At 35.9% G+C, this 25,977-nt stretch overlaps 1 protein-coding gene across 1 annotated transcript in view; it reads right to left on the bottom strand.

Moving 5' to 3' along the window:
* Positions 1–4,364: 4,364 nt before the first annotated feature.
* The window catches only part of VCPIP1 (valosin containing protein interacting protein 1), a 28,525-nt gene continuing 6,912 nt past the window's right edge, over positions 4,365–25,977 (bottom strand). Inside the window, exons 2-3 of the mRNA XM_025265319.3 lie at positions 20,248–20,334; positions 4,365–9,204 (exon numbers count right to left, since the gene is read on the bottom strand). Coding sequence (XP_025121104.3) covers positions 8,333–9,204; positions 20,248–20,334 — 959 coding nt within the window. The 3' untranslated portion in view covers positions 4,365–8,332. The remainder of the gene's footprint in view (positions 9,205–20,247; positions 20,335–25,977) is intronic.

The following is a 25,977-nucleotide window of genomic DNA, read 5'->3' as shown; positions in this document are numbered from 1 at the left end:
GTATTCAATATGAAAACCAAATCAGGTTTAGAACTCTATTTTGAGGGAACTTCCCTGGTGGTCCAGTGGCTAAGTCTATGTATTCCCAATGCAGGGGCCTAGGTTTGATCCCTGCTCAGGGAACTAGATCCCACATGCCCCAACTAAGAATCCATGTACAGCAACTTGAGACCTGGTGCAACCAAATAAATATTTTTAGAAATAAATCTGTTTTTAATATGTAAATGTATTCTGTACAATGTCTATCTCCCCACTTTACATTTACATTACAAATCTCTACTGTATATTTAGGGTGCTATTTTAAATTTAATGGAAGTTACAAATAGAAACCATACTAACATAAGCAGCTAGAGAATTCTTAGTTTGGCTTTTAAATGCAAAAAATAAGGGTGGTTGAACTGCAAGAAAGAAATACTATAAGAAAAAAAATATTTTAAAGTATCCCAGTTTCAACTCTGTTTTCCTTGCTTCTATCCTTTTCTGGTAGATAGAATGCCACCCCCTACCCCCCAAAGAATTGATGCTTTTGGATTGTGGTGTTGGAGAAGACTCTTGAGAGTCCCTTGCACTGCAAGGAGATCCAACCAGTCCATCCTAAAGGAGATCAGTCCTGGGTGTTCATTGGAAGGACTGATGTTGAAGCTGAAACTCCCAATACTTTGGCCACCTGATGCAAAGAGCTGACTCATTTGAAAAGACCCTGATGCTGGGAAAGATTGAGGGCAGGAAGAGAAGGGGACAACAGAGAGTGAAATAGTTGGATGGCATCACTGACTCGATGGACATGGGTTTGGGTGGACTCCGGGAGTTGGTGATGGATGGGGAGGCCTGGCATGCTGTGGTCCATGGGGTCGCAGAGTCAGACACGACTGAGCCGACTGAACTGAACCCCCCAAATATGTCCACTTCCTAACTCCCAGAACCTGTGAGCATATTACCTTAGTGGCAAAAGAGACTTTGCAGATATAATTAAAGATCTTGACAGTTTGGAATATCTACATGGACCTAGTGTAATCACAAATGTCCTTTAAGAGTACAGGATGTAAGCAGAAGAGTCTGAGAAATTGAAGATGTTACACTGTTAGCTTTAAAAATGAAGAAAAGGGTCATGAGCCCAGGAATGCAAACAGCTTCTAGGAAGTAGGAAGTCAGGGAAACGGATTCTCCTCGAGGCTCCAGAAAGGAACACAGCCCTGCTAACACCTTAATCTTTGTCCAGGGACATGCTGTCTGTACCTCTGATCTCCAGAACCTTAGAATAGTAAGTTTGTATTGTTTTAAGCCACTAAATTTGTGGTGATTTGTTACAGCAATAGTAATACAATAAGAGAAATAGGAAACTACCTGCTCTGAAATTTTCAACATTTTTGACCTGGCATAATAAAAATGGTGCTTTCTCTTCAAAAAGTAATCTTTCACAGTATGTAAATTTTAGCTCTTACTTACAGCAAATGAGCCTACTAGCTGAGGATTTTAAACGAAAGTTAGGAATCCAAGATAAGGGAGAGGGTACTTCCCAAAGGGAAGTCAATTTAGAAAATTTTGGGAAATCTGTGGTGATTGAAGGTTGTTACTGTCATTCAGACTGCCAGGCCTAGAAACAGAAAAATGAGATTGAACAAGGAAAAACTATGTTGAGTTCCGGTCCAAGTTCAAACAGGCAGTTAAGTGAAAAAGCTGATAATTATTTAAGCCTGGAACCAACTCCTTTTTACTTATAAACCCAAGTATTCAAAGTATCAGGGGATTTTGCACGCTTTTAAAATCACCGACTATATCCAGAAGCACAACTACTATGTTAACCAGGGCAAGAGTGTATTTTACTTTATTCAGACTTAAGAGTTGTTTGCCTATTTTAGAAAATCACACCAGTGAAGGTATTAAGACACTCAAGATTTTAAGACACTAATACAGCCCACCGGTATCTATTTGCAGCTATTGTCTACATATATATCAGTTGGATTAGTTGTGCTTCAGAGAGGTTTTATTATAAATCTCTTCTGTTTCTCATAGGTAGAGCATTCAATTGGCTTTTTAAATTACCTGAATTTTATTTCAGTAGGATATAAGGACTAGAATATATTATTATAAAAGGGGGATACTGGCTCCAGGAGGGTTGAAAGTATTTATCTAAATATTATCTGAAATCCATCCATATTCCTCTTGTATCTGCAGTATTTTGTTCTTTCCTTTCAAACATTTTGTGGAGGGAAGGGAAGCTCATATTTCTTAAAACGTGTCTTGATTCCCAATTAGTCTTAAGTCTTTTCACAATCTAACCTTTACCACCATCACACCATTGAAATTGTGGCTGTAAAAGTCACCAACCCCTATTAAAACCAATGGACACTTGAAGAAAGAAAGCTGTTTTGCCTGATCTTTCTATAGGATTTGACGTTGTTACTCCCTTTTGCTTGAAACTTTGGAAGGGACGGGCTCATACCCATGTCCTTTGTGTCATCAGCATATGCTGCCAGCGAGTGAGACCACGATGACACAGTCACCCGAACAAGACAGTAACAACTGTTAACAGCTTGTAGTAGAAATGGAGGTCTTCAGAAGCTCCACGACTCGCCTTAGGTCAGAATGTTATTAGTCACAGAGCGCAGACTGTCAGTTCAGATTTCCAATGTTGCGTGTGGTCATAAAGCTCTTGCCTAAAAACTGAAACACATTACCATTCAGTTTTTAGCTCATTAATTATATACCACAAATAAAGCAAAGTTTAACATAATGTTATGCCCTGAAAGTGAATTCACTCAGTCGTGTCAGACTCTTTTGTGACCCCATGGACTGTAGCCTACCAGGCTCTGCTGTCCATGGCATTTCCAGGCAAGAGTACTGGGGTGGGTTGCCATTTCCTTCTCCAGATCTTCCCAACCCAGGGATCAAACTCGGGTCTCCCGAATTGGAGGCAGACTCTTTACTGTCTGAGCCACCAGGGAAGCCCTAGGTATGATTTATCCCATTTAAATGGCAACTGAGCTCGAGTTACATTGATGAGTAAATAACAGTAATAGCAAACATTTTACAGTTTACTCTGTCAGTGAAAGTCACTCAGTCGTGCCCAACTCTGCAACCCCATGGACTACACAGTCCTTGGAATTCTCCAGGCCAGAATACTGAAGTGGGTAGCCGTTTCCTTCTCCAGGGGATCTTCCCAATCCAGGGATCAAACCCAGGTCTCCCACATTGCAGGCAGACTCTTTACCAGCTGAACCACCAGGGAAGCCCTTACTATGTCAAGCACTGTTCTAATCATCTGATATGTGTTCACTGGTTTTATCCTCACAAAAACTCCAGGAGCAGATGTTATTATTATCATCCCAGAGATGAAACTGAAGCACAAGGGTCACATAGTAAAGAGTTGCCAGGGCTCAGATCTATAAGGCTATTCACTGACTACTAAGTTAACAGTCTAACAAAATAGACATTAAGCACATACCTTAAAATTTAAAATACCAGTTGTGTTGATTGTTAAGCTATACAAGTGTTATTTAATACTATTTTCTATATTTTCCTTCATTATCTCTAGCATTAAAAAACACAAAAACAAGTTCTGTTTATTAGAACATCTTTAACAAATGTGATTTGTTAATCATGTGATTCAGTAAGCATCACATGACCCAATTATGTAATATGTCTAAGGAAACTTTGCTCTTTTCTAATTAGATCCATTTCATTTGCACTGAAATCTGTATTAAGGGGAGAAATCACTGTCCCTATATGATACTCCACTGAAGGAAGTTTTTTTAAAAAAAACTTTATTATACTAAGAATTCCTTTATAAAACTGAACTATATTTTCATGCATTTTAATAATTAGGTATGATTCCAGGAAACTAAAGAATAAAAAGTTAATATGGAGAAGTTGAGGGGGAAATCAGTATGTATTAACTTACAGTTTTATTACTGATATAAAATTTTCAAATACTGTACAGTGAGGTGTGTTGTAGAACTCTATATAGATAGGATATACTATCACCAATTATTACTCAAGTGTAATATATACAGCAATCACAAAGTCAGAAAATAATGGATAACAGCCAGTGCCTTAGGGATGGTAGAATATCTATACTATTTTATTCAGCAGTTAAAGCACTTGCTACTTAATTTTTTCTAAATATTTACACTATTACACTTATTTTTACATATTCTAAATAACATTTCCCTCCAAAAAGCAGATCCTCCAGCTCTTGGCACTAATTCTCAAAGTCAAATGAACCTAAAAATACTGATAACCTTTTCAAGCTTTTATTGCTCTACCACAGGCATAAAAGCTCAGGAAGGGACTTGTGCATTCTAAAGAAAAGTATGCAGTACCTTAAAATTTCAAATACTAAGTAATTGATACTCACAAGCACATAACATCAACTAAAACTTTTTACTAGTTTTCCTTTTCTTTTACAAGAGAATAATCATCGTATTAATATTATACTACAAAAGCATGTAGATTCCATAATTTAAAAAAATTAAATGTCAGATATACAAGTAATGGCATTTTCTCCAATAATTCACAATTTTTACAATTTCTGCTATTTTGGAACAAATGTTAAAATTCCCACGATTTAAGTATCATTAAATATGAATTGAAACACTTAGCATCTCAAAGAGTTATTAAGAATGGCAGAACTTACAATTAACTATAAATCTTACATTGGTAATATAGCTCCCGTTTTTGTTAAGTAAACATTCTACTGTGGTGTTTTCAAGTGAATACTTCTGGTTTGAAAAATTATATTGTGAAGAGCCTGAGGTTGTGCAATTTTGTTAAATTACATGATAACCTTGACATGTAGGATATATCTATACCCCAGCTTAGAGTATGTATCTGTTACTCTTATAAAAGGTGATTTTAAAGTCATATTAAATGATGAATGGAGTTTAATTCAGTTCTGCAAAAGCTTTTATGAAAATCTTAATATGGAAACTTTGTTCTGAGAACCATGAATCTTAAAATTCTGCTCTGCGGTATTTTATGTATGGACCAATTAAAATTCTTGTTGAAAAATAAAAACAAAATGGTACTGATATTCTGAAATAAACATTTTATATTGTCACTGTATTGACCAAAGCTTAAAGACAGAAATTACAAGTTTATTTCATACCTAAAGGTTAGTTATTAGTGAGGTCTAAATTTTTTAGAGAAATGTTCACTAGCAGCCAGTTAGTAGTTAACTACATAAAATAATACTGTTATAAATTTTGCATTTAGTAGCTAACAAGTGATGTCAGTACAATTCTCAAAAACCTGTCATTAGTAGTGAGTTGCTAGCAAGTGATCTTCCCTGAGGTAAGAGATCATATGCAAAAGTTTGCTAATTTCCAATAAAGTTAGATTCTTAAAAATAATGGCAATGAGGACCTGTGTGGCTAGGAACCATAGATGCATTTCAGATTGGCATCTTAATTGCAAACAGACTTGACTGCAAAAAACCAAACTAAAACTCATCAGATTTAAAGCAAATTTCACAGTAAATAGCACTTGCTAAATGTCTCAGTTCTTTAGCTTAACTTTTCCAATAAAATACCTGAAATACAGTGAAAGGAGGGGAAATGGGCCTTAGACTTGCTCTTTAGTTCCTGAGTAACCCTTCCCTGGGTGTTCATTATATTCTAGCTCATAATATTTGACAGTATCTTGTTTTCTTCGATTTCAACCAGTTTCTCACACCAGTATTCTAGAGACACATCATCTTCAACTCTACCTGGACTGCAGGTCATCAATGCAATCTTGGTATGACTAACTACGCTTCAACTTTCAGTTAAACACTGCAAATGTCATTTAACTATAGGACTGAATTAAGAGTTACGTTTCATGGAGAGCTAAGAAAATATTTTAACTAATTTATGATCCCCAGTTTAGACTCAAAGTTGTGGCAATCACAAAAGGTAGTTCTAAAAATCATTCCTGTAATTTATGTATTTGATGATGGTAACCATATGGAAGGACAAATAATGATAGTCTAGAACTTAAAGAAATTCTAAGACTTTTTTGTGAAGATTCCTGGCCCACTTCTCAAATCCATTAATTCCTGCAGCCGTATCTCAGTTGATTTAAAATAATGTCAAGAAACCTGACCATTCTCAGCATCAAGCTTTTTATTATCAAGGGAGAACCCAAACTATTATTAAAATATTCACACCTAAACCAGCTTCTAAACAGCACTGCCGTAGCAAGAGAAATTAATACTGTTGTTAGAGATTGAGCCTGCCTTCTACTATCCACAGGTACATTCTAACTTGACTAAAGGGAGATAAAATGTGTAGCTGATGTTTTTACTTTAAGCTATGAAATGTATTTGTCAGTTATCAAACATACTGAGCCACAGGTGAAGAAAATATTTGTTAAAGAAAAGGTGATTATATCGTTTACCTGGAAGCAATGCATTTGTTTGTGAAAGTTTTCCTGTATTTAAACTAAAAAAAAAAGCGAGGGGGGGGGGGAGTTGTTCAGTGGCTGAAAAAGCCAAAAATAATTATAGTGGTTAGTGATATCTGTAATTTTTAAATTTAATACAGAGAAGTCACCTGCATTAACTAAATGGGAAATACTATTTGGGAGCCACAGTTCTTTATGTAAAACTAATACACAATATAAAAGTTCTAAAATTTCCTTCTATTTATAGACATAGAGAAAGGTATTTGAAAGTAAATTTAGAAGAATGGAGATAAAATATGATTTTAAACAGGTGATAATGTGATAAAACCCAAATGTGTATCTTGCTCAGATATCACCTGCAAAATGTCTGAGGTTTCCATTCTTTCCCTATTCAAAACGGAGTAGTTTGTTTAATAAGTGGATTCAGGCAGAGACACTTTCATAGAAAGAAACCAAAACCTCCCTTATTTGGAAACACAAGTACTGTCTATATTCCTTATGAGTCAATTTGCTGAGATTTTTAAACACCCGATAACATACTTTCTGATATACATTTTCTTAAAATGGAAACGGTCCTGCATCTATCACACGAGCAAACAGAGACAGCCAGGCTTTGAATGCTCTAGATAAGAGATTGTATTAACATACATTTTGTCTTTCATCCATTCAAATTCAACTTAATTTCAGTGAACAAAGGAAAAAGATGGATTAACGTGTACATTTCAGAATACAGATTTGCAGAATAGGATAAAATAGCGCGATGCCAATCTCAGGATAAACATTCTTTAAGGAGTAAACATGAAAGCTGCTTCTTGAGGAAACAGGCACTAAAGGTTTGATGAGTACACTATTTAAGCAAATGCCCAGTTGATCAGGGTATGATGCAGTCAAGTTTGCATCCAAATCCAAGAGAAGCTAACAAATGAAGAAAATATAATGGACTCTAAGAAAAAAAAAAAAGGAAACATTTTTGGTTCAGAGGGGCTCAAAGACATTTAGCATATACAAACTTAAATACCATTGATCAAAATTGTAGAACAATGTAACCCATTCATAAAGATAAATTCTTATTTATAAATTCTCTGTGAATCTGACAAACTCTGAAAATTAGAGATTAACTACTGCTACCATTATTTTTTTACTTATTTTTCTACCACACTTTGCAATCAACTTTTCTGCAAGATTAAAGAACAAAAATTTGGTGGTACTTGACCAGGCCAGGATTCAAAATAATGGTAACATATTATCAACACCAGAGCACACAATTGGCTGTGTTGGCTCAGACAGCAACATTACTGAATCACATTGACTTTATCATTCTAGAATAGATACTTTCCCCCAAGCTTGCTCAAATCAGCAAAATGTTATGTATCATTACACTACATTCTCAAGATATTTTCATGAAGAATACATATCTCTATGAATGTGTTTACGTTCACAGAAATGTCAGGATCCCAGTGTCTAACATATCCTTTATGAATTTCAAGATACAATTTAGTTCAGATAACCTTCAAATTTACATAAATCCTTTGACACGCTAATAGGTATGTGGAATGGTTATCCTGATGACATCAACATTAGCAAAATCTTATCTTCCCCCAGTTCTAGCCTTTTCAGAAATCAAACAGATATAAGAGAATCTTCATGTTTGCAACATTAAGACTTTCATAGAATTAAAATTACAAAGAACTTCCAATGAACCACATATATGGAAGTAACTCATTTTAGCAGATCTAATAACTATTTTACAGGAATTCAGAGCCAGCCTGGGCAGCAGTATATTAAAAGCTATTGCCAATCACACACTTGCTATCATGCACTGAATAACAAGATATAATCTTTGAATTATATACGTACAAGATTTTTTAATGACTAATCAAGTTATGTGGCCCAGCCAACAAATATTACATATTCACAATAAACATTCTGCCTTTATTACCCTCTAATTAAATCAAGAGTGATCCATTGGCTCAGTTGTGTTTGTCATCTCAGCATCTTGACTATCCATCTCTTCGGGCTCCTCCACGGAACTTCCCTTTTGTGCTTCTGACCTTTCAGCAAATGCTGCTTCCAGTGCCTCTGCCACACAGCCATCGGCTGTTTCTATATTCAAATTTTCAGTGTCACCAGTTGGAGAAAAAGGTTCAGGTGAGCCAGTCTGAAGACTCCCAGACTTCACAGAAGAACTCACAGCTTCCACTTTCCTTTGAGGAGGATCAGATGGTGACTGCTCTGTACTTTGATCCCGCAAGTGCTTGTCCATAGACGCCTGAATAGAAGACACCATTTCCTGCAATTTTTTCCGCTGGGCCTCAACCATATCAGGATCAAGCTGCCTGCTGTCTCTCATTGTAACTACTCCAGGAGCTATTCGAATAAGCTCACTGTTACTAGGAGCAGCTGTGAATACAGAAGGCTCTGTCTTAATGGAACTACTACTAAAGTCTGTCCCTGTCGTATGCTTCCTTACAACTGGAGTCTCCCTGGCTCTTGGGTCAAGGTGTGGGGTACTGGATGCAGTTCCTAGAGAATGCCCTTTCCCCTGAAAGGCCGTTACATTGTGAAGTTGCTCAGATTTCTTTTTCACTACTCCACCACTACCTAGTTTTAATAACCCATGTGAGGGGCTTGATTCCCTACTTCTTGTAGTAGCCTCTGCTCGAACCTGACTTACAGCCTCTTTAACTAAATCTTCAACATCAGGACCGATGGGAAAATGTCCTGCAGCGTCCACACACAACTCCAGTCTATCTTCAGAAGCATTATAGACAAAGGTTTTGCCAGGCAGATGTGGGAAAGTACAATGCTTGCCATCAGCCATACCTTAAGAAAGGAAAAAGAATTTAACACATTAAAATCTTACTTTAAAGGTGGAGTAAAGACAATTATAATTGAAAGAGTAAACCTCCAATAATAATTTACAGGTAACAGCTTTCAAAACAAAATTAATTAGCAAATAATTTATTATACTTATTAACATAATTTAATAAATTACAACAAAAAAAGAAATACCACCATAAACCTTAAAGTAGTTCCCCAGAGGGTTTGAAATATATATATATATATATATATATATATATATATATATATATCATTAACCTATTACAAAGTTAGGAAAGTTAGTCTTGAAACAAACAGCTGAGTTTAATAAAAAAAAAAAAAAAACTAGCACTAGTGTTAGTAAAGCATTTGCTTAGAGTAAAGCAATAAGAAAATGGACTTTCATTTAATAAAATTCAAATTATAAACTTTAAAAATTCCTGTAAGGGCAAAGTGTTATATACATACACATGTTGCATAATACTGAATTAAAAATCATAGTAATTCTATTAAATTACAGAATACCAGAATAAAAAGTTTCCTCTGGGTGTACATATGTATTTTTCACAAATATAAAAAGTATGAACTTTCAAAATAAGATATTCCATAATTAAAGTAGTCAATATGGGGGCACATTTAGGAAAGTTAACATTAAGGCTTAAGTATAATTGCAAAGACTTAAGTATAACTGCAAGAATTGACATCTGGTCACAATAAATTAATAATATCTTCTTCAACTCCTCTGAAATAGCTGTATTTCATGTTACAACTCTTATTCTTCTCTGGCAGATGAGAACCACCAAAATAAGAGTGAGTTGTCAATGCACCTCAAATGGCCCAGTGTGATATGCTTTCTTATAGTCAACTGATGCAGCAGTAGAGGGTAAGAACTTTAAAGCAGGCTTCCCTTCATTTTCCAGCTGAGTTTGGTCTCACTACGTGGTACTTCAAATGTTTACACTTTTTCCAGCCTGGGCATAAAAAAACTGCATTCGTGTTTTAAGCTATCCAATATCTTTTTACATGTTAAGTTTGTATACTGTAAGTATACTCCAAATATGCAAAAATCAGACTTTTCAAATTTTATGAAACCATAGATTTTTCTATGTTTAAAAAAATGAAAGAGAATTTATAATAATATATGGGTATGTTTATAGCAAAATATAAAGCCAAAAGCAAACTAGTTTAAAATGAAGCAGACTGTTAGCAAGTACTATGGAAATTCAGAGAGGGGAAGGATGAGTGATATCTGGAATGCTTTGTGGGCATTAGGTAGTCTTATAAGTATTAAGAATAGTTTCTTCCTTTCTGAAAAAAGCTACAGAATGAGAGTAAGTTCAAATAAACATTCATTTTGGCGGTAAGTTAAAGATCCAACGAGAATTTCCTCTTAGCAGTACAACATTTTTGGCAGAAAAACTAACAAAAATAGATGGACAAACTTTAAAATCAGAGATGTCTAAATCATACCTTTCAGAGTACAACCCTGAAATCAGTTTTACCTTCTACCAATCCCCTACCTCAGAGATCTGTAAGCCATGGCCTAGGAAATAAAGGTAGCAAAGAAGACAGACTTTGGAATGGTAAGGCCAGGGATTCCCCGGAGCAAAGGTTTTACACAGTTATTTCAACAGAGAACAGCTACTGAGTCTCACTATGTGCCAGGAACTAAAGTAGACCCGAAGATTAAAAAATAAAATATAATTCTTAGGAGATGGATATAAATAGATAATTATAACACAATCAGGTAAGTGTAACAATGACAGTACTTCAGTTCAGTCGCTCAGTCGTGTCAGACTCTTTGCCACCCCATGAATCGCAGCACGCCAGGCCTCCCTGTCCATCACCAACTCCCGGAGTTCACTCAGACTCACGTCCATCGAGTCAGTGATGCCATCCAGCCAGCTCATCCTCTGTCGTCCCCTTCTCCTCCTGCCCCAATCCTCCCCAGCATCAGAGTCTTTTCCAGTGAGTCAACTCTTCGCATGAGGTGGCCAAAGTACTGGAGTTTCAGCTTTAGCATCATTCCTTCCAAAGAAAACCCAGGGCTGATCTCCTTTAGAAAGGACTGGTTGGATCTCCTTGCAGTCCAAGGGACTCTCAACAACACCACAGTTCAAAAGCATCAATTCTTCGGCGCTCACCTTTCTTCACAGTCCAACTCTCACAGCCATACATGACCACTGGAAAAACCATGGCCTTGACTAGACGGAACTTTGTTGGCAAAGTAATGTCTCTGCTTTTTAATATGCTGTCTAGGTTGGTCATAACTTTTCTTCCAAGGAGTACGCGTCTTTTAATTTCATGGCTGCAGTCACCATCTGTAGTGATTTTGGAGCCCCCCAAAATAAAGTCTGACACTGTTTCCACTGTTTCCCCATCTATTTCCCATGAAGTGGTGGGACCAGATGCCATGATCTTTGTTTTCTGAATGTTGAGCTTTAAGCCAACTTTTTCACTCTCCTCTTTCACCTTCATCAAGAGGCTCTTTAGTTCCTCTTCACTTTCTGCCATAAGGGTGGTGTCATCTGCATATCTGAGGTTATTGATATTTCTCCCGGCAATCTTGATTCCAGCTTGTGCTTCTTCCAGCCCAGTGTTTCTCATGATATACTCTGCATATAAGTTAAATAAGTAGGGTGACAATATACAGCCTTGACATACTCCTTTTCCTATTTGGAACCAGTCTGTTGTTCCATGTCCAGTTCTAACTGTTGCTTCCTGACCTGCATATAGGTTTCTCAAGAGGCAGGTCAGGTGGTCTGGTATTCCCATCTCTTTCAGAATTTTCCACAGTTGATTGTGATCCACACAGTCAAAGGCTTTGGCATAGTCAATAAAGCAGAAATAGATGGTTTTCTGGAACTCTCTTGCTTTTTCCATGATCCAGCGGATGTTGGCAATTTGATCTCTGGTTCCTCTGCCTTTTCTAAAATCAGCTTGAACATTTGGAAGTTCACGGTTCATGTATTGCTGAAGCCTGGCTTGGAGAATTTTGAGCATTACTTTACTAGCGTGCAAGATGAGTGCAATTGTGCGGTAGTTTGAGCATTCTTTGGCATTGCCTTTCTTTGGGATTGGAATGAAAACTGACCTTTTCCAGTCCTGTGGCCACTGCTGAGTTTTCCAAATTTGCTGGCATATGGACTGCAGCACTTTCACAGCATCATCTTTCAGGATCTGGAATAGCTCAACTGGAATTCCATCACCTCCACTAGCTTTGTTCATAGTGATGCTTTCTAGGGCCCACTTGACTTCATACTCCAGGATGTCTGGCTCTAGGCGAGTGATCACACCATCATGATTATCTTGGTCAGGAAGATCTTTTTTGTACAGTTCTTCTGTGTATTCTTGCCACCTCTTCTTAATATCTTCTGCTTCTGTTAGGTCCATACCATTTCTGTCCTTTATCGAGCCCATCTTTGCATGAAATGTTCCCTTGGTATCTCTAATTTTCTTGAAGAGATCTCTAGTCTTTCCCATTCTGTTGTTTTCCTCTGACAGTACTTAATTCACTAATTACTTGAGGATTATATAACTCATGCAAAGCACATACCACAGTGCCTAATATACATCAGGCAGTCAACGGTTTTAATTTCTCTTAGATCAAAAGGTTTTGTAATTGCTTCCAGGTTTCTACTGTGAAGCTTTCCCTTGGCTATTCCTGGAGAGAACCATAGCACCAACACATTTATCACAGTATTACTTAACAATGAAACAATGGAAACAATCTAAGCTTTCAACAAGAAGACAGGGTTTAAGAGAACTGCGGTCTATCTACCTAACAAAAGTAATATGCAGCTACTAATACTGATATAAATAAGTAACCTATGATGCCTCAGATAGACAATAAAATATGCATGATGGTAAAATAGGAAAGTACTGTAATTACAATCATGCCCAAAAATGTATGTATAAGAGGAATATTTAGCAGTTTTAGGTCATGTTCCCCATTTCTATATTTCTAGCCTTCTTAAACTGTTAAAAAACTTTAAAATATATATCAAAAAATCAAGCAAATACTGTGTTGTGATTAAACATAATCATTTAAGCTTTACATAACTTACATAGTCCTCTGAATTTTAAGAATCAAGGTATATTAAAATTTCTATATATATATATATTATATCCACATTTACACTGGACATATATACCAACAGACATGTGTAATTATATTTAATAGCTACATTCTTTCTTACATCAAAAAACTGGAGACTACCTAAAGTGAATCAGAACAATGGATGAATTATATTAAAATGATAATAGAATACTGTGCAGCAGTGAAAATGAACAAACTAGTTGAGCCCATGAATTTGAATGAATCTGAAAAAAGAGCTGCATAAGAGAAAGTCACAGAGAGAATGTACACAGCATAATTCCATTTTTATAAAATCCAAACAAAGCACTAAACATTGTAAGGTTAGATACCTATAAAAGTATTAAAACTAAATTTGCCATTCATCTCTGCATTTATCTCTGTATAAACATCTTTAAGGAAACTTACTATGGTTTAAGCAAATTAATTTAAAGACACCTTTCCAAATATAAACACCAGGAATATTAAAAGCTGATTTGTTATATTAGGCAATATGTCTGTTCAAACATAAATATAACCATCTATCTGTTAAGAGTAGATTTGAAAGTAAGAAAATTATGCTCTTTTCCAGTTTTTGGAGGGTAGGGGGTGTATGTTTAGGGGGTGTATGTTTAGGGGGTGAGGAGGGCATGTTACACTTTTGAGTCTTTGTTCACGGGATGAAGAAAATGATCTGCCAAATGAATCTGTCCTAAAAATACAGATAACATTTTACCACAAATATCAGATGAAATTATATTTGAAAGGTAAAATAATTTTCTGATGGTGGCCCATTTCAAATGGCTATGTGATGGTCAAAAAATAATTCTGCAAATTACAACTGGGATTAGCTAAGTAATTATTAGGTACCAGGTCGTTGGCTAACTGCTTTATGTGCACAACCTCATTTTATCCTAGTAACAATCCCAAGATTATCACACCTACTATACAAACAAAGACACTGAGGCTTAGAAATCACACTGGACTAAGCAGTAGAGCTAAAATTTGACGTTAGATGTTCTTACTCCAGAGCTCTAAACTACCTCCTAATAAGAATAAACACCACAGGTAAGATTTGAAAAATATAATGAGTCTACTGACATCTAACCCACACACAATTCACCCATTTTTAAGTGTACAGTTGCGGAGAAGGCAATGGCACCCTACTCCAGTACTCTTGCCTGGAAAATCCCAAGGATGGAGGAGCCTGGTAGGCTGCAGTCCTAAGAGGTCTTAGGGGTCGCTAAGAGTCGGACATGACTGAGCGACTTCACTTTCACTTTTCACTTTCATGCATTGGAGAAGGAAATGGCAACCCACTCAAGTGTTCTTGCCTGGAAAATCCCAGGGACGGGGGAGCCTGGTGGGCTGCCGTCTATGGGGTCGCACAGAGTCGGACACGACTGAAGTGACTTAGCAGCAGCAGCAGTGTACAGTTGAATGTTTTTTTTTTTCCAGTATATTCAGAGTTGTGTAACCATCACCACAGTGACTTTTAAAATATTTTCATCATCCCAGAAAGAAACCCTGAGCGCATTAGCAGTGCCTCCCATTTCCTTGCCCCATCCCGTTCCTGGCTCCAGGCAACCACTGATTCTGTCATTTATATGACTTTTCGTGTAAGTGAAATAATACAGTATACAGCCTTTTGTTTCTGGCTTGTTTCATGTAGCATATTTTTAAGGTTCATCCATGTAGACTGTACCAATACTTCATTCCTTCTATTGCCAACTAATATTTCATTGTATATATATGCCACATTTTACTCATCTAGTCATCAGCCGATAGACATTTGCATGCTTTCCACTTCTGACTATTATGAATAATGCTATTACAAACATTTGTGTACCAGTTTTGTGTGGACAGTGTTCATTTCTTTCTGGTGCACATGTGAAAGTGAATTGCTGGGTTGTACAGTAACTCCATCTTAAATCTTTTGAAGAAACTGCCAGACTTTCTCCCCAAGCAACTATACCATTTTACATTTTCACCACAATTTCCTTGCCAGTAGATCTTATTATCTGTCTTTTTGTCCACAGCCTTACTAGTGAGTGTAAAGTACTAGCTCATTGTGTCTTTGATTTGCAATTCCGGTTAATGATGTTGAGCATCCGTTCATGTGCTTATTGGCCATATATATATTTTCTCTGAATAATGTCTATTCAGAGTCTTTGCCCATTTTCAATCAGGTTGTCTGTCTTTTTACTGCTCAGTTCTTTATATTTTGGATACAAATCTATTACCTGATAGACAATATTCAAAATCTTCTCTCACTCTGTGGGTTATTTCACTTTTCTGTTGGTGTTCTTTGCAGCACAAAACTTTGCTTTGTATCTACTTTTTTCTTTTGTTGCTTGTACTTTTGGTGTCATATCTAAGATTTTGCCTAATCCAAAAGCAATATGTTTTATGCCTCTGTCTTCTAAGAGCTTTCTAATTTTAGCACTTATACTCAAGTTTTTTACACAATGTGAGTTAATTTTGTATTTGGTGTGAGGCAGAGGTCAAACTTCATTACTTTACATGTGGATATTCAGCTGTCTCAGCACCATTTATTGATAAAACTATTCTTTCCCCCATTAAATTGTCTTAGCATCACAGCTAACATTTTAAAAATAATTTCAAACTGAAAACAAAAAACTATTTAGAAAACAATCAAGAGAATAATCATCCTTATACCACCCACCACAACCCTCCTACACACAAAAAACAACTGAGGGAAGTTATTTTCAGTTCTGTGAAAGACACTGCATAAGGACCCCAATTACTGGGGGCCTTATGATCAGTTACAATTAAATAATAACTTAAAAAAAACATGAACTGGTATCAATATATTTCAAAAGGTAGAAAGAAGTGACAGATGAAAAGTTAAAAAGAAAAGGATGCCAGAAAAAAAGGGGGGAGGCAGGGGGATGCTGAGAGAGAAATCTATAGCTTTAAATGCTTATAGTAGAAAAAAAATTTTATAATCAATAATCTAAGCTTCTATCTAAATAAGCTTGGAAGTACAAATTAAATCCAAAGCAAGCATAAGGAAGGAAAAGGTATACATAACAGCAGAAATCAATGAAAATGAAATCAGGAAAATATAGAGAAAACCTATGAAACCAAAGTTGTTTCTTTGAAAAGATCAATAAACTGATAAATCATTAGCTGGACTGATCAGCAAAAGAAGAAAGGCAGAAACTGCCAATATCAGAAATGACAGAGCTATAGGCCTTACAGACATTAAAAAGACAGTAAGGCAGTATTATAAACAACTTCATGCCAATAAGACTACTAACTTAGATGAAATGGACATATTTCTTAAAGGCAAAACTAACAAAGCTTACTCAAGAAAGGGATTAACCTTAAGAGCACTTTATTAAAAAAATTAAATTCACAGTTAAAAACTGTCCTATAAAGAAAACTCCAAGAACAGATGGCTTCACTGGTAAATTCTACCATTTAAGAAAAAAATAATATCAAAGCTATAACACTTCCCAACTCTATTTTCTGAAGCCAAAATTACCCTGATTAAACAGTCATTACAAGAAAATAAGAAAACGAGATGTTTAGATGGCATCACCAACTCGATGGACTTGAGTTTAAGCAAGCCCCAGGAGCTGGTGATGGACAGGGAAGCCTGGTGTGCTGCAGTCCATGGGGTTGCAAAGAGTTGGACACAACTGAGCAACTGAACTGAACTGACAAGAAAACCACATACCAGTATGCCTCATGAAAATGCTCACAAAAACACTCAACAAAATACTAGCAGTTGGAATCCAGAATGTGATGTTGGTTCAACATTCAAAAATAAATCAATGTAATTCACACTACCACCAAACTAAAGAGAAAAGCCTTAAAATATTATTTCAACAGATGCAGGGAAAGAGCATCTGATAATATTCAACATCCATTCACAATACTATAAAATCACAATAAACTGATATAGGGCATTTCACCTACAGGTTTGAATGCTTTTCCCCTTAGGACCAGGAACAAGGCAAGAATATCCATTCTCAACCCAAAATACAGTAATCAAGACAGTGGTATTGGTGGAAGGAGAGACATACAGATCAACAAAATAGAAAAGAGATCCTAGAAATAGACTCACATGAATAAGGTCAACTGATTGCTTTAAAAGTAACTTTACTGATTATATGCTGTATATAATTCACCTTTTTCAAGTGTCTAATTCATGGTCAATTGATTTTTCTTTTTTTTTTGGTCAATTGATTTTTCAAGTGTCTAATTCATGGTCGATTGATTTTTGAATACAAGTCTCCAATAATTCAATGTATAAAGTATACCTTTTCCAACAAATGGTGCTGGAGCAACTACTGGATATGTACACACACACACACACAAAATGAACCTCATCTCATACCTTACAACATATTAAAAAAATCAATTCAAAATGGACCATATACCTACATATAAATTAAAACTATAAAACTTCCATAAGAAAATACAGAAGAAAATTTCTGTGACTTTGGATTAGGCAAAGATTCTTGGATAGGACACAAAAAGTATGAATCACAAAAGACTGTTAAATTGGTTATCAAAATTATAAACCTTTGATATTCAAAAGATAATGCTGAAAGAATGAAAAGACAGGTTATAAACTGGGAGAAAATATATCCAAAATACTTATCTGATAAATGATGTGTGCCCAGAATATCTAAAGAACTCTCAAAACTCAGTTAAAAAAAAATTTAAACCAATTTTAAAATGGGCCAAAAAATAACAAGATGCAAATAAGCACAGGCTTCCCTGGTGGCTCAGACAGTAAAGAATCCACCTGCAATGTGGAAGACCTGGGTTTGGAAGATCCCCTGAAGGACGGCATGGCAACCTACTCCAGTATTCTTGCCTGGAGAATAATCCCCATGGGGTTGCAAAGAGTCGGACATGACAGAGTGACTAAGCACAGCACAGTACAAATAAGTACACAAAAGATGCTCAGTATCATCAGTTATTAGAGAAATGCAAATTAAAACCATTATGAGAGAATAATATAAATCTATTAGAATAGTTTTAAAAATGAACACCAACACTACCAAGTGCTGAAGGAATATAAAATGACCCAGTCACTTTGGAAAATGATCTGGAAGTTTCTTATAAAGATGAGCATATACTTACCACATGACTCAGCAATCCCACTCCTAGGTATTTAGTATTTACCAAAGAAAACTGAAAACATCTGTTCACACAAAGACCTGTACACAAATGTTTTTAGTGGCTTTCTTCACAGAAGCCCAGAACTAAAAACAAACTAAATGTCCTTCAACTGGTCATAGGATTCTTAAAATGTGATATATATACACAGTGGAATACTACTCAGCAATAAAAAAAATAAACAAAAATGAATAACCTATTAATACATGCAACCAGACAGATGAATCTCAAGCATTACATTAAAAACTGAAATTAACAGAAATTTTTTGTAAAGAGGCAAGATGATAAATATTTTAGGTTTTGTAGACCATATAGTCTTTGTCACAACTATTCAACTCTGCCAGTGCACTGTGAAAGCAGTCCTATGTAAGCATAAGAGTGGCTGTGTTTTAATAAACTTTATATACAACAGGCAGTGAGCCTGAAATAGCCCACAGGCAGTAGCCTGCCAACCCCCATGTTCAATCAAAAAGCCAGACACAAAAGATTAAACTATATGGCCCAATTTATATGGTGATATGAAAAAGGAAAACAAATAGGGACAGAAATCAAATCAGTGGCTGTCAGGGCCTAGGGATAGAGGTAAGGGACTAATTAGAAGGGCACAAGGCAACTTTTTGGAATGGTGGAAATATTCTATATATTAAGTGTAGTAGTGATTATATGACTGCATATGTTTGTCAAAATTCACATGCCCATATACCTAAAAAGGATGAATTTTATTATATGCAAATTGTTTCAATTATCTTGTCAAAGAAAGGGAGGGAGGGAGGAAAGAAGCAAGCCAACTGGCCATTTTCTGGTCCCTGATTCAATAAATCAAAAGGAAAAAAACATTTTTTTCCAAACAATCAAAAATCAAGGAAATTTAAATACTGCCTGGTGATATTTTAAAAACTATTGTTCATATCTTTTAGATATGATAATGGTATTAAGGTTAAAAAAAAAACCAGTTCTTACCTTTAGAAATACATACTGAAGTGTTACAGATGAAATTATGTCTGAGATTTATTCTAAAACAGTCCATTTGAGAGGGGATGGATAAAAATGTACTGATAATTACTGAACCTGGGTGGTAGGTAAATAGGGGTTCATTACATTATTCTTGCTACTTTTATATGTGTGAACATTTCTACAACAGCCAAATTGGGTTTTGTTTTTTTAACAAGGAAAAAAAAGTACACGAGAAAGAAAAAACATAAAATAGAGATTATGCACTTGGTCTAAAGAGGTCAGGTAGGTAACAAAGTGAGAAAGCCAGACTGATAAAAGTCAGAAGCCAAAAGCATTCACATTAAAAAACATATGGTGTCTAAATATACACACTAGCAATTTAAGGTGTTAAGAGAACACCTTAAAACTCTGAAGATAAGTTACACACTTGCACATATCTTTATAAACAATACATACACAATGTGAAAAGAAGTTAAATGTAAAATGAATTATTTCCTAGACTCCAGAAAATACTGAGGTATACAGTAATCACAGTCCAACACAACAACAAAAAAATGCTGCATTATCGGATTCTGAGATGGACACTAGCACTATAAATAAACTGGCCTCTAATTCTACAATTTAAATGAGAAAATATGAAAAAGAAAGTGATAGGAGATTTTTAGTAATATTATAGCAGAAAACATAGTTGACCATATCAGGATAATAATTCATTCTAACTACTCAGACTGATACAGAAGAATATATACCCTAACACTGGAAATCATTTTAGAAGAATATTATCTGAACTTTCTTAAAACCTTATAATAGCTTGAGTGGAGATATTATCCAAGAATAAAGTCAGAAAGCAACTATACCCATGGTTTTCTTCATAATATTGTAGAATACGCCACCCTGCTGGAACATGTGAGGAAGACCTTTTGCATAAGACCATACATCTTCTCCTGTAAAATAAAAAGATACAGTATTAGCAGAAAACCAGAGAGTTCAACCCAGGCTTGCTTTAATATGGATGAGCCTCAAACAGAGACTGTAAGGCAGATATTCTAAATGAGCAATGCAGTCTAGTATAATATACCATCTAGGGAGCAATGTGGAATAGGGACTACGGCCCCTCTAAACGCGACAGCCATTGCCAAGTGCTGTCACAGAAGAATATAGGTCCAATGGTTCAAGAACAAATGGCATTTTAAGAGAAGCCAGAAACCCAAATTTCTAATGTCAATTCTCCCAGTTTTTAAACACAGGAACTGATTCAAAAATGACTTTAAAACTGCATGAGTCAATACTGGGCATATTAAACAAAATATACATGAAGACTCAATCCAGTTTAAAGTAAACTAGTACGTAACTATGGACTAGAATGACAGAAAAGGTTATTGAAAGATATTTATGTTTTTAAAGTAGAATATAAAAATATATTCTATATTTATGTTAAAACTAATAAAAGCAGATGGAAAGGGCTAGGGAGTAAAGTAAATAGGTAGACTGAAGATAAGTAATTCATGTATTTTGTTGTTCCAAAGTTGACTTTTTAAAACAGAAATTTGCTGGGGGGGAATGATGAGATTTAGAATAAATATCAGAAGCCCACAAAATAGCCACAAGCAAACCACCATTTCACAGAAACATATTTTTCAAGAACACCCTTTGAAGTGCCTATTATCAATAAGAAGTTTCAAATAAAAAGTTAAGAATGATAACCACTATCCAGGAAGTTAACAAAGAATGGAAGGAACATAAAAGTTATTTTGGTTTGTGGAATATGGTTTTTCTGTGTGTGTGGTTTCATTATTTTCTAATCTGATAAAGTGTATGTACTGCTTTTATACTCAAGACTTTTAAAGTTGATTTCTACTAGAAGACGATACTGTTGGATCTGAGCTTTGAATGGAGGTTATGATAATGTGAGTTAAGCATTCTGTACCTACAATCTCTCAGAGCTCTAACCCCTTCCCACATTCATAAACAGGAATATGAATCTGCAAGGGAATTGGTGAAAGTATAAAGTTTAAAGTGTACAACAAAGCCTAAAATATATAAAAAGCCTCAGCACTTAGCGTTTCAGTTAATTAGAACATTTACTTACACATAAACACTTCATTCACTAATGATACAGTGCAACCAGAATATGGCAATATTTAAGGGTGAACAGAAGTTTAATTTAAAATTCTGAATATTAATAAGAAACCCCAAATACAGAACGTTAACAACTCTGTCAGAAGTTCTGACTGCTGAATTTATCATTGAACTTTACTTGGATTATTTCTCCGGTGGTAACCTTTCATTTAGTTATTATCAATGTTATCTTAAATGTACTTAGTATTTTATAAAATACTCTAGGATATTAATTGTCAAATATTCTAGAATATCAAAACATATCAAAAATTATATGTTAGCACTTAATTATTTGGTCCGAATCCAGAAGTGAACTGAAGTCGCTCATGAGTCGCTCAAAGAGTCATGTCCGACTCTTTTCGACCCCATGGGCTGTAGCCTACAAGGCTCCTCTGTCCAGGGATTTTTCCAGGCAAGAGTACTGGAGTGGGTTGTCATTTCCTTCTGCAAGGGATCTTCCCGACCCAGGGTCGGAAACTAAACAGGTGCCAAAATAATAAACTGCTCAGAACTGACCACCCAAATACTAGTAAGAAAAATGATGTCTTAGTACTACTTTATAAACGTGATGATTCCTTACTTAGCAGGCAGAACTCTAAAAAGAAAGAATTCTACTGAAGTGCTTATCAACCCTGTGTTTTCGTCATCTCCCTAAGGATTCTTTTTAGACATTATTTTCCTAATCTGCCTTCCTAATGACATCTGAATACTACAGACACGCTGTTTATCTGGTTATGTATTATGTATATATCTTACACTTGTTTCATTAAATAGAGTAAGATTTATTTTACCCTCCGCCAAGAACCAAGTTTCACTCCCTTCAGACTATATGGCCCCAGTAAGTATGCATACTCTATTGCTTTAAGGAAAGGATAGATACCATCTAAATTCCTCCCAGATGGCTCAAGTGGTAAAGAATCTCCCTGAAATGCAGAAGCCTCAGGAGCTGCTGGTTCAATCCCTGCGTCAGGAAGATCCCCTGGAGGAGGAAATGGCAACCTGCTTCAATATTCTTGCCTGGAAAATTCCACTGACCTTGAGAAGCCTGGTGGGCTACAGTCCATGGGGGCACAAGAGTCAGACACGACTTAGCAACTAAACAACAACCACTCAGCTCTGAGCAGGCACCTCACATGGCTTCATTTTCTCCTCACAACTGAGCCCTATTTCACAGAAGAGACAAGCTCAGAGAGTGTAAATCATTCTCCCAAGATCAAATAGCCATTAAGTGGCAAAGCCTGGATTTGAATCCTGGGTACATTCTACAGCTTATACTCTTTCCACAGTTACTAAACCGTTGCTGCTGCTAAGTCACTTCAGTCGTGTCCGACTCTGGGCTACCCCATAGATGGCAGCCCATCGGGTTCCTCCGTCCCTGGGATTCTCCAGGCAAGGACACTGGAGTGGGTTGCCATTTCCTTCTCCAATGCATGCAAGTGAAAAGTGAAAGTGAAGTCGCTCAGTCGTGTCCGACTCCTAGCGACCCCATGGACTGCAGCCTACCAGGCTCCTCGGTCCGTGGGATTTTCCAGGCAAGAGTACTGGAGTGGGTTGCCATTGCCTTCTCCGAACTAAACCACTACTAAAGGTCAAATCATGTTAGAACAAATTTGGCATAACCATCAACACACTCTCCTTATAGAAACCCACAGCATCAACGACTGATTGGAAGAAAAAAAAAAAAAAAAGGCAAATTATTTCCTTTGGTGTTAATATATACACTTCCACTGAAGTCATGTTTATAAGAACCAAGGAAAGGGATCAGAGATCAGAAAGCAGGAACTGTGACACAGCATAAGTGTCCCATCAGTCACAGACAGTTCGCATCCCTTCTAGAACTACCCTGGTTTAGGCCTGTCTCCTGCCTGAAGGGCTGCCACTGCCTCATCCTTGGTTTCCACTCTAATCTTCTCCCTAAGTCCCTCCTCCACACAGCCTTCAGAAACCTTTAATGGTTCCCCCATACGATAAGGCAAAAGGTCTAGTCCCTTTTCATGGCATATAAGTCAGCCTAAGATTCCTCGTCCTCACTCTCGCCTCACATCTCTCATTAAATCTTGATTTCTACAAAGCAAACCACCAAACTGCTCCATTTTCCCAAAGGCCAATGATAGCTATGCATTCTTTAAAATTCAACTTAGGTGTCACTTCCTGTAGGATTCTTCAGTGGTGGGTAGGGAAGTTCCTTCCTTGCTGCTCCTATGTTATGAACACCACAGCCCTGATCACAAGGTAGGTTGACTCAGTTAACTTTTCTGTTTCCCTTTCTATATCAGAAGCTTTTCAGAGTCAGGAAAAGGTCAGTGGCCCATTCGACTTTCTACTTCCAGGGCCCGGCACAATGCTGCAGAGACAGGAGCACTTAGATCATGTAATGAATAAATAGTATAAATGAGGCTTTTTCTTTCAATAATGCCTGAGAGGAGTCCATGAAAAAACTTAGCTTAAGCACTATAATGACAACTGTTCTATAATGCTATATGGATAAAATGTTAACTAATGGTACTATCTGTATATCTCTTAATGAATTTAATAAAATCATAGCAAAAACAAAGGTAAAGACTTTTAGGTACAAACTTGGAGTTAAAAAATAAATAAATCACAGTAATGTAACGTATATCATGGTGACCATAGTTAATAATACTGTATTTGAAAACTGCTAAAAGAGTAATCTTTTAAAAAAAAAAGTGGGGGGGGGGCAGGTAGAATTATTTTCTACTATTTCACTGGAGAGCAAATTCTTAAGAGACGAGGACTAGTCTGGTAAAGCATCTACCAAATGTTAATTCACATTCTTCTGATAGCCTCCACTTATTTTAATTCAGCTGCTTCTTCATAGTACAACAGTAAAATACTTACATTGAACATACTGTGCATAACTGTACAAAAAAGTCTATAACACAACCATAGAAAACCTCTTTTCATACGCTGTCTTCCTCAAATCTTTCCTAATAATCTGTAATTCTCCTACCTGACAGTAGTTATTATATATGGCAGTGATAGTATGGATGATTTTCCCTTTGGTTGTCTAATTTTCTTCCTCTTTAAAAAGAAATAAAATTTTAAAAATATGTTAAAATAAATTATTTTTTAAATGATTTTTTTCTAGATTTTAGAAAAAAATCAGTTAATCACTAATAACAAAATAATGAGCTAAAAGTGAGTTTAAAAGGTCATCATTCCAATTTTCTAACTTTAGATATTCAAAAAGGCAATTTGAAGTTTCTACTTGGCAATTTATAAAGCAAGTAAGATTTTAAAATCTAACATATATGTGAAATACAGTTATTATAAAAAGAAAAACAAAATCAATTTTGAAATACTATTTAGAGTCCCCCCTCCCCAAATACCTAAGTTAATTCTGAACTCAAATACCTATTACCATAAAGTAAACTGACTAAAATGTACATTTAAACTAGGAACATGGGGCTGTTTCTACTAGAAAAAATTCTAAAGGTGTTCATTAGCTGAAAAAGTTGTTGCCATCTCTCTACCCTTCCTGTAGATTCTGCCATCTAAAATTGTATCTACCTTGAAAGAAAAGTGGAAGTGAAGTTGCTCAGTCCTGTCCCACTCTTTGCAGCCCCATGGACTGTAGCCAACCAGGCTCCTCCATCCATGGGATTTTCCAGGCAAGAATACTGGAGGGGGTTACCATTTCCTTCTCCAGGGGATCTTTCCGACCCAGGGATCAAACCTGGGTCTCTCGCATTGTAAGCAGATGCTTTACCACCTGAGCCACCATCTACCTTACTAACTGTCAAAATTATTTCTAAGAAAGGCATGCTTATTTCTCTCCTTGTACTCAATCCCTTATGCGTCTTCTCAGTGTAATCATCAGCGTTAAAAGATATATTTATCACACACATACATGCACACAAACCTGTGTGGAAATGTGTACACAAACATACATAGTCTGAGTCTCTGGGGAGTACACGTGTTTAAGAGAACTACTGTATTCTACTCCCTACATACTTGAGTTCTTTGAATTTTTAAAAGTAATATTATCTTATAATTGAAAAAATATGAAGAAAAAAAGAAATAGAATCATGTTTAATTTAATCTTCAAAGTATATTATAAAAATCAACATTTATAATATACATATTTACCTTAAGATACATCTATATACATTCCTTTTATTCAATTTTATAACTGTTCCCCCATTAGAAATATGCTGTTTATAAATCAATTAGAAAAGTTATCTGATAGTATGTTAAGCATAATAGATGGATTAAGTACTATCTAGATTTGAAAGTGTCCTTCACCCAATATTTGAAGAAAAAATTCAAGAAGCAATAATGATATTCAGACTCCAAGTCATCTTAAAAATAAGTGTCTGAATACCAGGTGCGATTCTGAAAATACCCAAGGCAACTACAACATCAAGAAGTACTATGAAATTATGAAAAACTGTGTAAAAAAAAAAAAAGCTGTGTAATTTAAACTTGTATATTAAAAACTCATGCCA

Source organism: Bubalus bubalis, chromosome 15 (genome assembly GCF_019923935.1).
Source record: "Bubalus bubalis isolate 160015118507 breed Murrah chromosome 15, NDDB_SH_1, whole genome shotgun sequence".
Classification (NCBI taxonomy): Eukaryota; Metazoa; Chordata; class Mammalia; order Artiodactyla; family Bovidae; genus Bubalus; species Bubalus bubalis.
Note: the sequence above shows the minus strand (reverse complement) of the source record. Positions and strands in the feature narration are given on the sequence as shown.